At 45.4% G+C, this 15,255-nt stretch overlaps 1 protein-coding gene across 1 annotated transcript in view; it reads right to left on the reverse strand.

Moving 5' to 3' along the window:
* Positions 1 to 447: 447 nt before the first annotated feature.
* The window catches only part of ANKRD55 (ankyrin repeat domain 55), a 51,115-nt gene continuing 36,307 nt past the window's right edge, over positions 448 to 15,255 (reverse strand). Inside the window, exons 4-11 of the mRNA XM_075267357.1 lie at positions 14,989 to 15,098; positions 14,714 to 14,774; positions 13,786 to 13,914; positions 8,556 to 8,740; positions 8,260 to 8,427; positions 7,269 to 7,924; positions 4,981 to 5,082; positions 448 to 948 (exon numbers count right to left, since the gene is read on the reverse strand). Coding sequence (XP_075123458.1) covers positions 689 to 948; positions 4,981 to 5,082; positions 7,269 to 7,924; positions 8,260 to 8,427; positions 8,556 to 8,740; positions 13,786 to 13,914; positions 14,714 to 14,774; positions 14,989 to 15,098 — 1,671 coding nt within the window. The 3' untranslated portion in view covers positions 448 to 688. The remainder of the gene's footprint in view (positions 949 to 4,980; positions 5,083 to 7,268; positions 7,925 to 8,259; positions 8,428 to 8,555; positions 8,741 to 13,785; positions 13,915 to 14,713; positions 14,775 to 14,988; positions 15,099 to 15,255) is intronic.

A 15,255-nucleotide genomic window follows, 5' to 3' on the forward strand; every position in this document is an offset into this window, starting at 1 on the left:
TGCTGTTGGGAGGCGGCTGTCAGGGGATGTCAGTGCTGCTGGGAGGCGGCTGTCAGGGGATGTCAGTATTGCTGGGAGGCGGCTGTCAGGGGATGTCAGTGCTGCTGGGAGGCGGCTGTCAGGGGATGTCAGTGCTGCTGGGAGGCGGCTGTCAGGGGATGTCAGTGCTGCTGGGAGGCGGCTGTCAGGGGATGTCAGTGCTGCTGGGAGGCGGCTGTCAGGGGATGTCAGTGTTGCTGGGAGGCGGCTTGCTGCAGCACAGACCTCGCACAACCAATGCCCTGTCTGCAGAGGAGCCCGGGCAATCTAAACTCTGTACCAATGAAAAAAAATAATTATTATTGGTGAAAACAATCTCTGTTTACCTTCTAGATGACATCGATAGAAACTTCTTTGCATATTTCCATTTTATTTAACACTTTTAAAGCAAATATCAGATAAAAAAAAACCTGTAACATTGAAGACCGGACAGAACTGAACCATTTCTTGCAAATCTCTCCAACAATTTATCATGGAAGATCACAAAAGGACAACTTAGAAAATGATCGCTTAAAAAAATAGCAAAACCCTCCCCCCCCTCAAGGTCACGTCCGGACCCCTGCAAATTACCAAGGACTCACACAACGCAGATCTCACAAACCCGACCACCGACGGGACAGACATGACACACATGAACGGGGGACGGGGACTAGTCATTGGGGTCAGACATATTGGGGGGTGATGTAAGGCCTTCTGTTGTGCTCTGTCCCCTCTGGCTTGGGATGGCCGGGAGAACACGCGTGGTCCTCAGGGGCTCTCGTCTTAGGACTGGGAGGAAGGAATACAAGGAGTGACTCTGAGGCTTAGAGATGAGTAATGGCGACAGACTGTTTCCAGTTCGTAATGAATTCGAAGGCAAAGACATTGACTTCTTCACACCCTGACAGACGGGGCCGCTCGGCAGCTGGACTGGGGAAGGAAAGAGAGTCACATGAGGGATATGTAAGCCAAAAAGTTGTCAGAGAGGTTGTCAGAGCCCTGCCTGTTTTGGGCTTAGAAGGTACCAATCTTGTTATAAAGCTTTTTTGGGGTACAGGACGGATAAGACAGAGGTCACCACCGGGGGCATCACGTCTATAGGTCCTGGCCTTGGCCCTATACTGGGATGAAGTGACCCTAATGTCCAGCGAGATCCGCTATTATGCCCTAAATAGGGGGAAGGGATAAGCTGTGACATCATCTTTTGTCCGTAGTGATGTAATGATGGGTCAGTGGTGTTATCTATAGAGGTGTTATCTTCTATTGTAATACTTTCGGTGATGTAAATGATGTAACTGCTGCAAATAAAACCCCTACAGAATTGGTAACTTTCGGTCTATTATTAGGCTTGGTGGCCAGAGTTAAAATTGCATGATGTAGAGGTTTTTAAAAACATAGAAAGTGACATGGAAAATTATTTTAAGAATTATTAAAATTGTTTAAAATTATGTTTGGTTTATAAAGTAGGTGATATACCAATGACAATGTCTCATCAATTGTTTGTCGGTTTTGGCGTTTTCTGTCTGTCTCTTGAAGAAATTTTACACATACCACAGGGGTTAATTTCCTGCTGGGGAGTGGGCTTAAAGAGGACCTTCCACCCCCTCCACCAATTCTAGTTCTTACCATCTATTGATAGTCACCACTCCACTGATTCCAGCACAGTTGGAATTTTCTCTCTAGCCCCCACCATTCCTCAGCAACAAGTGCAGTTAGTTTTGGTGCCTGACATGCTACTCAAGCTCTGTAATGTTAGGTGGGAGGTCTCAGACAGGGGCGTGATTCAGAGCTCCAATCAGAGGCAGCCAGTGTCAGAGCTCAGAGTTACACCCCTTGTCTGCTTCTGCTTGACACCGCCCTCCTGACAGTACAGAGACTAAATAGCATATCCGGCACCAAAACTGACAGCACTGACTTTTCTTCTACCCCGCGCTCCTCGCTCTTCTCAGCAGGATGGCAGCTCACCGTTCCAAACGTCCTAAATTGTCTGACATCTTGGAGCTTCTTCATACTATGCCTACTATAAGTGACTTGGAGGGGTTGGTACGCAGAGTTATCGAGTGGCAGGAAAAGATTTTCTCCGGGATCAAGTCCGAGCTCCAGTCATTGTCTGAGCAAGTTGCCGTCCAACAACAAAACACCATCTCCATGGATCATCGCCTGGCGGCCGCTGAACAATCCTTGGCTACCCAACGTGAGTTTAATCGTCACATCTTGCTCCAGGTTGACGACCAAGAAAACAAGGGCTGACGAAACGACATTAAGTTGCCTGGCATCCCTGATGCTGTTCCAACTGCTGAGTTGCGCTCTATTGCTACCTCCATCTTCAACACCGTCCTCTCCCGCCCGATGGACAGAGTGCACCGTGTTCTCGGACCCAGGCGCACCACCGCCACAGCACCTACAGATGTCCTTTGCAGAGTGCACTTCTATAAGGAAAAAGAGGAGATCCTCCAAGCGGCTTGGAAACATGGCCCGGTTCCTTTCCTAGACGGTCAAGTGTCTCCTCCTCCTGGATGTATCTCGGCGCACTCTGGCCATGAAGTGGCTTCTGAAGCCTACCCTACAGCTCATTCTGGACTCTGGCGGGACATATAGATGGGGGCACCTCTTCCACCTTCAGGCTCGGAGGAATGGAGCAGTGTTCATCCTACACTCCCCTGATCAAGCGGCCCAGCTGGCACAGTTCCTAGACTTGCCTGATCTATCTCTCCCGGATTGGCTTGAGTACCCACTGCTGCCTCCCCGACGATCGACCGCTCTTCTTCCTTGCCTCGCGGACAACGTTCTAAGTTGAGCCTCACCTATTGGACTGCCATGTGCCTTTTCCTTTTCTGCATGGATATGGACGTTGTTTCATGTTTCTCACCAGTATTGATGTTTATAAAGTTACTCCGGCCCCGGCGGCAGATGAAGCGGGGTTTCTCCCTGTTTCGTCCCTCTCCGGCGTATCTCGCCCCCCGTTTTTCTCCTCTTCGGGCTGGGGTGCCCCGCGGCCTGTGATCCCTTAGCCTCTGTTGTTTTACTCCTGTAATTGCAGTTGGCATGGCTTTCTTGGCTGTGTCCTCTCTCTCGCTCTTTGGGCCCACTGGCCACGGTGCACGTCTTTGTTCCCTTGGCGTGCCTAGGGGCCGGCCTCTTCCTCCTGGTTTTGGCCCCCCTTCATGGTTTCACTTGGTTTGGCTGTTTGGGGAATGGGTAGCTTCGGGTTTGAACTACCTCTCCCCCACTGTTAGTTAGGCTTGGCAGCTCTCGACGCGCAGTGTGCCTTGGTGACCCGCTTTAGGTTTTTCCCCCTGTTTGGTGTTACCCGCTCCCGGATTAGCTGGTTGCAGATTTATTGATTGGGGTAAGACCCATGTGGCCTTTGTCCAGGAGACCCACTTCCGTGAGGGAGCTTTCTCCTCCCTTACAAACTCCTAACCCGGTGGTACCTTGTTCCCACTAGGCTGCACAAAATCTTCCCTTCCTCCTCTCCTGCTTGTTGGCGCTGTGACCCTCTTACACGTGATTTGGGCTTGTGCCGATCTACGTGCCTTCTGGACTGGTGTTCGCAGGGTTCTCTGTCAGGTCTTCCACTCCTCTCTTCCCTTCACCCCGGCCTTGTTTTTCCTATACTTGTCGGATCTTCCCATTCGCTCCTTCCGCAAATCCTCCATGCGTCATATGCTCAATGCGGCTAGGTCCTGCATTCCGGCCCTTTAGAAATCCGCTAACCCCCCTCCCTCCGTCATTGGGTTCATGAAGTGGAGGATATCAGGACCATGGAGAACCTCACTGCTTCTCTCCGAGACGCACATGCGTATGCCTATATGGACGCCTGAATGCCCTGGCTCCTTTTCCAGGGCACTCAGTCTTACAGAGATGTCATTGGTTGAGACCCCTGAGACTAAGGACATGGAGCTCTGGATCCCCCACCTTTTTTTTTCTTATCTTTCTTTGTTTAGTTGTTTATTTATTTCATTTTCTTTCCTTTCCTCCCCCCTCTTTGGTTCTGCACAATGTCATCGTACCGTAGCTGCATTGATTTGTCTTGTTTTGTTTTTTCCCTGCCGCTTCCTTGTTATTCCCGCCCATATTGGACGTGTTGATATTTGTTGTGGGACGGGCTGGCGTTACCGGCCTTGTCCTACCTCTCTGTTGTAATCGCTCTTGTTTATATTTAAATAAAGAATTTATAAAAAAAAAAAAAACAAAAAAAAAACAACAACTGACAGCACTGATAGCTCAGGAATGGTGGGGGGATAGGAAAAAATTCCAACTATGACAGAATCAGCAGAGTAGCGCCTATTAAATGATGCTGGCATGTATTTTTAAGGTGCTTTTCCTATTTTTATTGTTCCTTCAGTGTATTTTGGGGCAGGGGGTTGTATCTATGCGCAGCCATATTAGATTTATGTAGCTAAGTTTTCTGGTCATTGTCAAGGGTGTAGTGATAGGAAGTTCGGTGGTAGTAGTCAGGACCAGGCCCTGGTGCCTAAAGGGGGATGTTCTTCTATTCTGGCGAGAGCCTTCTCTATAAAGGGTGTGTATACTTATATGACAACCCCTTTAACTCATCCACCTGTCAGGATATACCCTACACTTAGCTATATACAACTTGTGTCACATGTAAGTTCTCATAAACAGCGTGCCTGCCACTTCTCTATTCTCTCTGCATATGCAATATACAATAAACTCCTGAGCTCCCCCTAGTGGTGGCTGCAGGCAGAGAGAATCTAGCTAATGCAGAGAATTTGGAGCTCTGTATCATGGAGCTCCGACCACTATAAAAATATATTAAGAAATGAATCAGTGCAGAAATGGGAACCTATAGAAAAAGAACAAAACGGTGTTTGACTGTGGACATTCCCTTTAAGAGCCTAAATCAGGTGAATATCCTATGACTATTATTATATTATACATTCGTCCTCATAGCAGGGGCTCACTTTTCGTCATGTGGGACCCCCTAGCCGGACTTACTTTTCTTCACACAGTGATCCGGTATAGGGGCCAGGTTATTCCGTGTTAGCCGCGATTCTTTCAGTCTCGGCTTTTCCTGGGAGAGGCGCGATAGACCGTAACCTGAAAACAAATCCGAATATTGACAGAAATATCAAATATTAACCAGATAACAAACACTCGAGAACTACAATCCAGGTCACGTATCCAGCATGTAGTGGAAATATACACAGAGGTGTCTGGATATACCTGGAGGAATCCATATACGCTGACCCCCACCGTCACTGCGGTGACCTGCAACTTATCCAGGGAGGATACCCCTGAGTAATAATGCCCCAGAAGGGAAGTAATGGGGTTAATATCAGTGTCCTCTGTCAGCAGGAACATCGTTATCAGAATAAAGACAGAACCCTGTGCTACGACTACGACACTTTCCAATGATATCTTTCTTGTCCTGCATTGCGGCTCCATTTTATAGCATTTTATTGTTATGCAAATTAGCTGAAAAATAATTTTTGGAGGCGTGTCCTCTTCCTTCTCCGCTCTTGATAACACCCTCTAACTACCACCAATAACCCTCCCATTGCTTGAGTGACAGCCTCCACTTTGTCTGCAGTTAGGAGTGGTTAGCTGGAAAAAATCCCCTAAAGCCTTTAAGATTTTCAGTTAAATTGCTTAATAAAATCTTGATTTTCATGAAAATGGAGCCACAATCAATGCAGCTTAAGAAAGACATCTTTAGGAAATATAGAAGCCGTCCTACAAGGTACTGACATTAGTCTGATAATGATTTTCCTGTTGACAGACTTCCTTTAAGGGGAGGGGATAGAGAGAACTATGCAGCTCTAACTGTGTGACTGCACAGTTCTCTCTATGATCAATGCAGGGAGGGGATAGAGAGAACTATGCAGCTCTAACTGTATGACTGCACAGTTCTCTCTATGATCAATGCAGGGAGGGGATAGAGAGAACTATGCAGCTCTAACTGTATGACTGCACAGTTCTCTCTATGATCAATGCAGGGAGGGGATAGAGAGAACTATGCAGCTCTAACTGTATGACTGCACAGTTCTCTCTATGATCAATGCAGGGAACGGGATAGAGAGAACTATGCAGCTCTAACTGTATGACTGCACAGTTCTCTCTATGATCAATTCAGGGAGGAGATAGAGAGAACTATGCAGCTCTAAGCATATGACTGCACAGTTCTCTCTATGATCAATGCAGGGAGGGGATAGAGAGAACTATGCAACTCTAACTGTGTGACTGTACAGTTCTCTCTATGATCAATGCAGGGAGGGGATAGAGAGAACTATGCAACTCTAACTATATGACTGCACAGTTCTCTCTATGATCAATGCAGGAAAGGGATAGAGAGAACTATGCAGCTCTAACTATGACTGTATAGATCTCTATATGATCAGTGCAGGTTTTACTGTGTAGCTTTTACTGTATGGCTACACAGTTCTCTCTATCATCAGTGCCTGGAGGGGATAGAAAGGACTGTAAATCTGTTACTATATGGCTGCACAGTTCTCTGTAGGATCAGTGCAGAGAGGTGACAGAGAGAACTGTGCAGCTGTGACTGTAGTGCTGTATAGTTCTCTTTACAACTAATCATAGTGATTGAAGAGTACACAGCCTGTCCATATGTGGTAATAGGGTAGCCTGTTGGCCTATCAGGCATAGAAGCCCCGTGGCAACTGTGTCCTCGTTGACCTTTATAACCGTACCTCTGCTTACATGTACTTGTGTGTTCACTTTGCAAAAGTTTGGTACGCTTATGGGTTGACCTGTGTGGGGGAGGGGTGCACCTGAAATACATCCCAATAAATCTCTTCTGCTATGTGTTTATTCTGAAGATTGCAGGGAATAAACAAACGTCCATCTTATAGCCCTCCCATAGGCACTAACATTTGAGATGGTAAAATCAAGAATGGCGGCATGTTCATTGAATGCTATGGGGGTAATTTATTAGGACTGGGATCTCATATTCCCCAGTAGGCCTCCTAATAACTGGGGTGCATTGTGGGCTCTCCTGACTACCAGGGACTAACATCTCCACCAGCTAGGACTATATTTCAGTTACAATGTTCTCCACATGGCAGTATTTTAATATGGCGCCATATGGAACCCCGAGGAGGACACTGCACAATATGGAGGCGCAACTAAGTAAGTGTCCAGATACCAAAGCTCACCACACCTGCCAAGGTAACCCTGACCTTCACCACGTGCATGATATCCTTCTATAATGTACAGTACTAGAATAACCCACACGGCCAAGTATCTACCGCCATCCCCTGCTTTACCTGAATGTATATTGTCCATATGAGGAAGATGCGGAGGACAGAGACCATCCATATGATTTAGCTTTTTGGGTAAGACGCAGTGCTTGGACTTGTCTGGCTGAGGTGAAGTCCAGGCTTTATGGGGCAGGATTTGGTTAGCAGCTATATTCCAGGGATTGTCTTGCAAGGCGTGACCACTAATCCTGTGGTCGAACAAGTCATGCTCGCTCTTGCTCTTCTGAGATCTGTGTGCAAAATAGAAGGGGTTACCCTGGGGGGCGTCTGACGACGTCTGCAAAGTGGTTAAAAAAGTATTTCCCAGGGTGATGGGCGGGAGGCTCTGCGTTCGTATGGGCGGAAGACCTTTGCCGTTCTGCTTGTTTTCCGGCAGAAGATATTTCTGCGACTCCACCGTCCGTTTTTTGCAGTTGACCGAGGTCAGGCGTTCGTCTTGGGGGTCTTTACAGTTTGTGTCCAGGATACAGTCAAAGGTGGTGATGATGTCATCGACCTCGGAGGTCTCCTCTCCGTTATACCTGAGTTTGTCTTTCGGGTGAGATTTCTGGTCCACTCTCTTCTTCTTACATGAGAAGATCTGGTTTAGCACAGTGAGACGTCCTTCTTTCCTCATGGCTTTGGAGCCTGGCGAAGTGAACGGCTGGAAGGGGTCCGGCCTACTGCGAGCAGAGAGAACATGGGGTTAAAAAGGGTGTCTGGAGAAGAGGACAATGGACATCATAGAGATTGAGCAACCACTGAGGACCTCTTCTAGGAGCTGGAGTAGGGTGGCCACACATTGTCCATATACGACACAGGCGGCCATTTGTGGGATCATCTGCAGGGCTCTGGCTTCCCCCATAGGATCTATTGGCTACCTATACATTAAACAGGTAGCCCATAGATGTCACTTAGGACGGTGTAATACTTCAATTCTCCTGCGGGGGCATAATAGATATGACGTATGGACATTACTGGTTATGGGCGGTTACAATGGACGTCCGGTGGGTGTTACCTGTTCTCCTGAGAAAGCAGCTTGATGCATGCGGTGTGCCCACAGTACATGGCATAGGTCAGGGGCGTATTCTCATTGATGTCCCTGGGGTTCATATCTACTCCTAACTTCAGCAGGGTCTGCACACAGTCTGCTTTTCCAGCGGCTGCGGCCCAGTGCAGCGGAGTCCTGTAGAGGAATAGGATATAAAAGTAACATTATGACTCACAGTAGCGGTTGTGCAGAGAATGGCGGATTTGTCCCATTCACTTGCACTGTTTACATGTAGGGGGCGCTCATTATTATTCACACTGTACCTGTCATCCACATCGAGGGCCTGCAGATTGCATTCAGGGACTCTGGCCAGCTCACAGATGATGTCGCTGTACCCTGCGGCCGCGGCTATGTGCATGCACGTCTTTCCGTTCTCGTCGTCATAGTTGATGGTGGATTGTCCCTGCTCGTGGTCCAGGATTATGGAGCACAGGACTCTGTTCCCACTCTGCAATCACAGCAGTCTATGGGTTACATCGATACCGGGATCAGACGTGAGGAGAAAACACAACTGGACATGATGGAGTCTCACACAGAGATCATACACACAGTGATGTCACAGTACAGGATAATACACACAGTGATGTCACAGTACAGGATAATACACACAGTGATGTCACAGTACAGAGATAATACACACAGTGATGTCACAGTACAGGATAATACACACAGTGATGTCACAGTACAGAGATAATACACACAGTGATGTCACAGTACAGAGATAATACACACAGTGATGTCACAGTACAGGGATAATACACACAGTGATGTCACAGTACAGGGATAATACACACAGTGATGTCACAGTACAGGGATAATACACACAGTGATGTCACAGTACAGGGATAATACACACAGTGATGTCACAGTACAGGATAATACACACAGTGATGTCACAGTACAGGGATAATACACACAGTGATGTCACAGTACAGGGATAATACACACAGTGATGTCACAGTACAGAGATAATACACACAGTGATGTCACAGTACAGAGATAATACACACAGTGATGTCACAGTACAGAGATAATACACACAGTGATGTCACAGTACAGGATAATACACACAGTGATGTCACAGTACAGAGATAATACACACAGTGATGTCACAGTACAGGATAATACACACAGTGATGTCACAGTACAGGATAATACACACAGTGATGTCACAGTACAGGATAATACACACAGTGATGTCACAGTACAGGGATAATACACACAGTGATGTCACAGTACAGGATAATACACACAGTGATGTCACAGTACAGAGATAATACACACAGTGATGTCACAGTACAGAGATAATACACACAGTGATGTCACAGTACAGAGATAATACACACAGTGATGTCACAGTACAGGGATAATACACACAGTGATGTCACAGTACAGGGATAATACACACAGTGATGTCACAGTACAGAGATAATACACACAGTGATGTCACAGTACAGGATAATACACACAGTGATGTCACAGTACAGAGATAATACACACAGTGATGTCACAGTACAGAGATAATACACACAGTGATGTCACAGTACAGAGATAATACACACAGTGATGTCACAGTACAGGATAATACACACAGTGATGTAACAGTACAGGATAATACACACAAAGTGATGTCACAGTACAGAGATAATACACACAGTGATGTCACAGTACAGAGATAATACACACAGTGATGTAACAGTACAGGATAATACACACAAAGTGATGTCACAGTACAGAGATAATACACACAGTGATGTCACAGTACAGGATAATACACACAGTGATGTAACAGTACAGGGATAATACACACAGTGATGTCACAGTACAGGGATAATACACACAGTGATGTCACAGTACAGAGATAATACACACAGTGATGTCACAGTACAGAGATAATACACACAGTGATGTCACAGTACAGAGATAATACACACAGTGATGTCACAGTACAGGATAATACACACAGTGATGTCACAGTACAGGGATAATACACACAGTGATGTCACAGTACAGGATAATACACACAGTGATGTCACAGTACAGAGATAATACACACAGTGATGTCACAGTACAGAGATAATACACACAGTGATGTCACAGTACAGAGATAATACACACAGTGATGTCACAGTACAGGGATAATACACACAGTGATGTCACAGTACAGGGATAATACACACAGTGATGTCACAGTACAGAGATAATACACACAGTGATGTCACAGTACAGGATAATACACACAGTGATGTCACAGTACAGAGATAATACACACAGTGATGTCACAGTACAGAGATAATACACACAGTGATGTCACAGTACAGAGATAATACACACAGTGATGTCACAGTACAGGATAATACACACAGTGATGTAACAGTACAGGATAATACACACAAAGTGATGTCACAGTACAGAGATAATACACACAGTGATGTCACAGTACAGAGATAATACACACAGTGATGTAACAGTACAGGATAATACACACAAAGTGATGTCACAGTACAGAGATAATACACACAGTGATGTCACAGTACAGGATAATACACACAGTGATGTAACAGTACAGGATAATACACACAAAGTGATGTCACAGTACAGAGATAATACACACAGTGATGTCACAGTACAGGGATAATACACACAGTGATGTCACAGTACAGAGATAATACACACAGTGATGTCACAGTACAGGTATAATACACACAGTGATGTCACAGTACAGAGATAATACACACAGTGATGTCACAGTACAGGTATAATACACACAGTGATGTCACAGTACAGGATAATACACACAGTGATGTAACAGTACAGGATAATACACACAAAGTGATGTCACAGTACAGGGATAATACACACAGTGATGTAACAGTACAGGATAATACACACAAAGTGATGTCACAGTACAGGATAATACACACAGTGATGTCACAGTACAGGGATAATACACACAGTGATGTCACAGTACAGAGATAATACACACAGTGATGTCACAGTACAGGATAATACACACAGTGATGTCACAGTACAGGGATAATACACACAGTGATGTCACAGTACAGGATAATACGCACAGTGATGTCACCGTACAGGATAATACACACAGTGATGTCACAGTACAGAGATAATACACACAGTGATGTCACAGTACAGGGATAATACACACAGTGATGTCACAGTACAGAGATAATACACACAGTGATGTCACAGTACAGGATAATACACACAGTGATGTCACAGTACAGAGATAATACACACAGTGATGTCACCGTACAGGATAATACACACAGTGATGTCACAGTACAGAGATAATACACACAGTGATGTCACAGTACAGGATAATACACACAGTGATGTCACAGTACAGAGATAATACACAGTGATGTCACAGTACAGGATAATACACACAGTGATGTCACAGTACAGGATAATACACACAGTGATGTCACAGTACAGGATAATACACACAGTGATGTCACCGTACAGGATAATACACACAGTGATGTCACAGTACAGAGATAATACACACAGTGATGTCACAGTACAGGATAATACACACAGTGATGTCACAGTACAGAGATAATACACACAGTGATGTCACAGTACAGAGATAATACACACAGTGATGTCACAGTACAGGATAATACACACAGTGATGTCACAGTACAGGGATAATACACACAGTGATGTCACAGTACAGAGATAATACACACAGTGATGTCACAGTACAAGAATAATACACACAGTGATGTCACAGTACAGAGATAATACACACAGTGATGTCACAGTACAGAGATAATACACACAGTGATGTAACAGTACAGGGATAATACACACAGTGATGTCACAGTACAGGATAATACACACAGTGATGTCACAGTACAGGGATAATACACACAGTGATGTAACAGTACAGGGATAATACACACAGTGATGTCACAGTACAGGATAATACACACAGTGATGTCACAGTACAGAGATAATACACACAGTGATGTCACAGTACAGAGATAATACACACAGTGATGTCACAGTACAGAGATAATACACACAGTGATGTCACAGTACAGAGATAATACACACAGTGATGTCACAGTACAGAGATAATACACACAGTGATGTCACAGTACAGAGATAATACACACAGTGATGTCACAGTACAGAGATAATACACACAGTGATGTCACAGTACAGAGATAATACACACAGTGATGTCACAGTACAGGATAATACACACAGTGATGTCACAGTACAGAGATAATACACACAGTGATGTCACAGTACAGGGATAATACACACAGTGATGTCACAGTACAGGATAATACACACAGTGATGTCACAGTACAGGGATAATACACACAGTGATGTCACAGTACAGGATAATACACACAGTGATGTCACAGTACAGAGATAATACACACAGTGATGTCACAGTACAGAGATAATACACACAGTGATGTCACAGTACAGAGATAATACACACAGTGATGTCACAGTACAGGATAATACACACAGTGATGTCACAGTACAGGGATAATACACACAGTGATGTCACAGTACAGGGATAATACACACAGTGATGTCACAGTACAGGGATAATACACACAGTGATGTCACAGTACAGAGATAATACACACGGTGATGTCACAGTACAGGATAATACACACAGTGATGTCACAGTACACGATAATACACACAGTGATGTCACAGTACAGAGATAATACACACAGTGATGTCACAGTACAGGGATAATACACACAGTGATGTCACAGTACAGGATAATACACACAGTGATGTCACAGTACAGGATAATACACACAGTGATGTCACAGTACAGGGATAATACACACAGTGATGTCACAGTACAGGGATAATACACACAGTGATGTCACAGTACAGAGATAATACACACGGTGATGTCACAGTACAGGATAATACACACAGTGATGTCACAGTACACGATAATACACACAGTGATGTCACAGTACAGAGATAATACACACAGTGATGTCACAGTACAGAGATAATACACACAGTGATGTCACAGTACACGATAATACACACAGTGATGTCACAGTACAGAGATAATACACACAGTGATGTCACAGTACAGGGATAATACACACAGTGATGTCACAGTACAGGATAATACACACAGTGATGTCACAGTACACGATAATACACACAGTGATGTCACAGTACAGAGATAATACACACAGTGATGTCACAGTACAGGATAATACATACAGTGATGTCACAGTACACGATAATACACACAGTGATGTCACAGTACAGAGATAATACACACAGTGATGTCACAGTACAGAGATAATACACACATATTACACACAGATCCTCTGCACAGTTCCATGTAATGAGATGACATCACTCACACCGCAGCTCCGGTGATTTCTTGAGTGTATGGAGTTACTACAGGGTCTTTGGTCAGTGCATTACTGAGTGTTAGACCCCCCCTTTATATCGCTGTACCTGCACCGCCCAGTGAAGAGCCGTTTTAAAATCCTTGTCCACCAGAGTCGGGTCTCCTCCTTTCTGCAGCAGGTTCTGCACATGTTGTGGCCGGTTGTGAAATGCTGCCCAGTGCAGAGACGTCATCCCCTGCCATAGAGACAGGCGAGAGAGACACCGGGATATCAGACAGGGGGGGCCCAAATATCTCCTAGAACTGTATGGATATAAGGACTATAGCACATATCCCCACTGTACAGTCCTATCTGCATGTACTACTGGTTCCCCCTAGTGGCAAGGACAGGCAGAAAAAGTTGTGTCATATAACTGTTGTCCGAGGTGCTAGATATCCCCCAAATAGGGTACCTAACATTTATACATACCGCCAGGTATATGGCCCCAGGATACCGTATACACTCTATAAAATAATTCCGCAGAATTTTGCAACAGAATCCTAATCCCATTGTTGTCAGATTATGTAGATACTCTTTAGCTAGGCCCCGCCCTTCTGACACCCAAAATATACATTTTTTCAAGCTTGTGGCGCCCCCTACATTGCTGAATTTTCCCAAGGGATATTCACATTAACCTGACAGCTTCCCCATCAACCCCCCCTCCCTTCCGAAATCAGATGACAGCACAAAGTGTAACCCCAGCCTTATGTTCCTTTATGTATTTTGAGCATTAAGGGTTTGTCTTTTGTGGGACTCGCTGTATTTTCCATGGGCGCCATGAAAAGTTTATGGTCATCAAGAACGTTGACCCGGAATACTCCTTTGCAGGGATACAATCATGGCCTATGGGGGTTCTGTTAGTCCTCCAATTTCCAAAATTGGCCAAAATTGAGAAGAAATCTCAGGCGCTGAAGACCCCTCCCCCTTACATTGTATTGCATGAGATCTGCACCCATATGGCCCGTGTATAAGCCCCGGGAGCCGCCATCACTCACCTCATTGTCCTGGTGGTTGACCTCACTCAGCGTAGACTGCTGCAGTAGAACCGATAACAGTCTACGGAACAAAGAGACACAATAGTCAGTGACCGACCGCCGCCAGACCGAGCCGCCATCATCAGACCTGCGGCAGGGGAGGTGACTGAGGCCGCAGGGGAGGGAGTACCTGCATATCTACAGGTGGTCTGGGGTCTGTATACTGGGGGTAGGGTCTGTATACAGGAGGATCATTATGCGGCTGACATGTCATCTAGTTATTATAAGTGACTTACCTGACATCCGACTCCGCGGTGGCCGCGTGTAGAGGAAGTCTGCCATTTTTATCGGGGATGTTCTGCTTGGCGCCATTCCTGAGCAAACTCACGCAGCCATCCAGCCATCCCTGCAAGTCACAAAACACTCCAATAACTGCTCAGCACCACCAACAGGGGGCAGAGGTCTGGGGTTATATGCCGGGGTCTGTGACAGGCTCCCTTTAAGTCTATAGAGGTGCTATAGGACCTATTCATCACTTACCTCTCTATATTATAAAAATGGAT

The sequence above is a fragment of the Leptodactylus fuscus genome, chromosome 1 (assembly GCF_031893055.1).
Source record: "Leptodactylus fuscus isolate aLepFus1 chromosome 1, aLepFus1.hap2, whole genome shotgun sequence".
NCBI lineage: Eukaryota > Metazoa > Chordata > Amphibia > Anura > Leptodactylidae > Leptodactylus > Leptodactylus fuscus.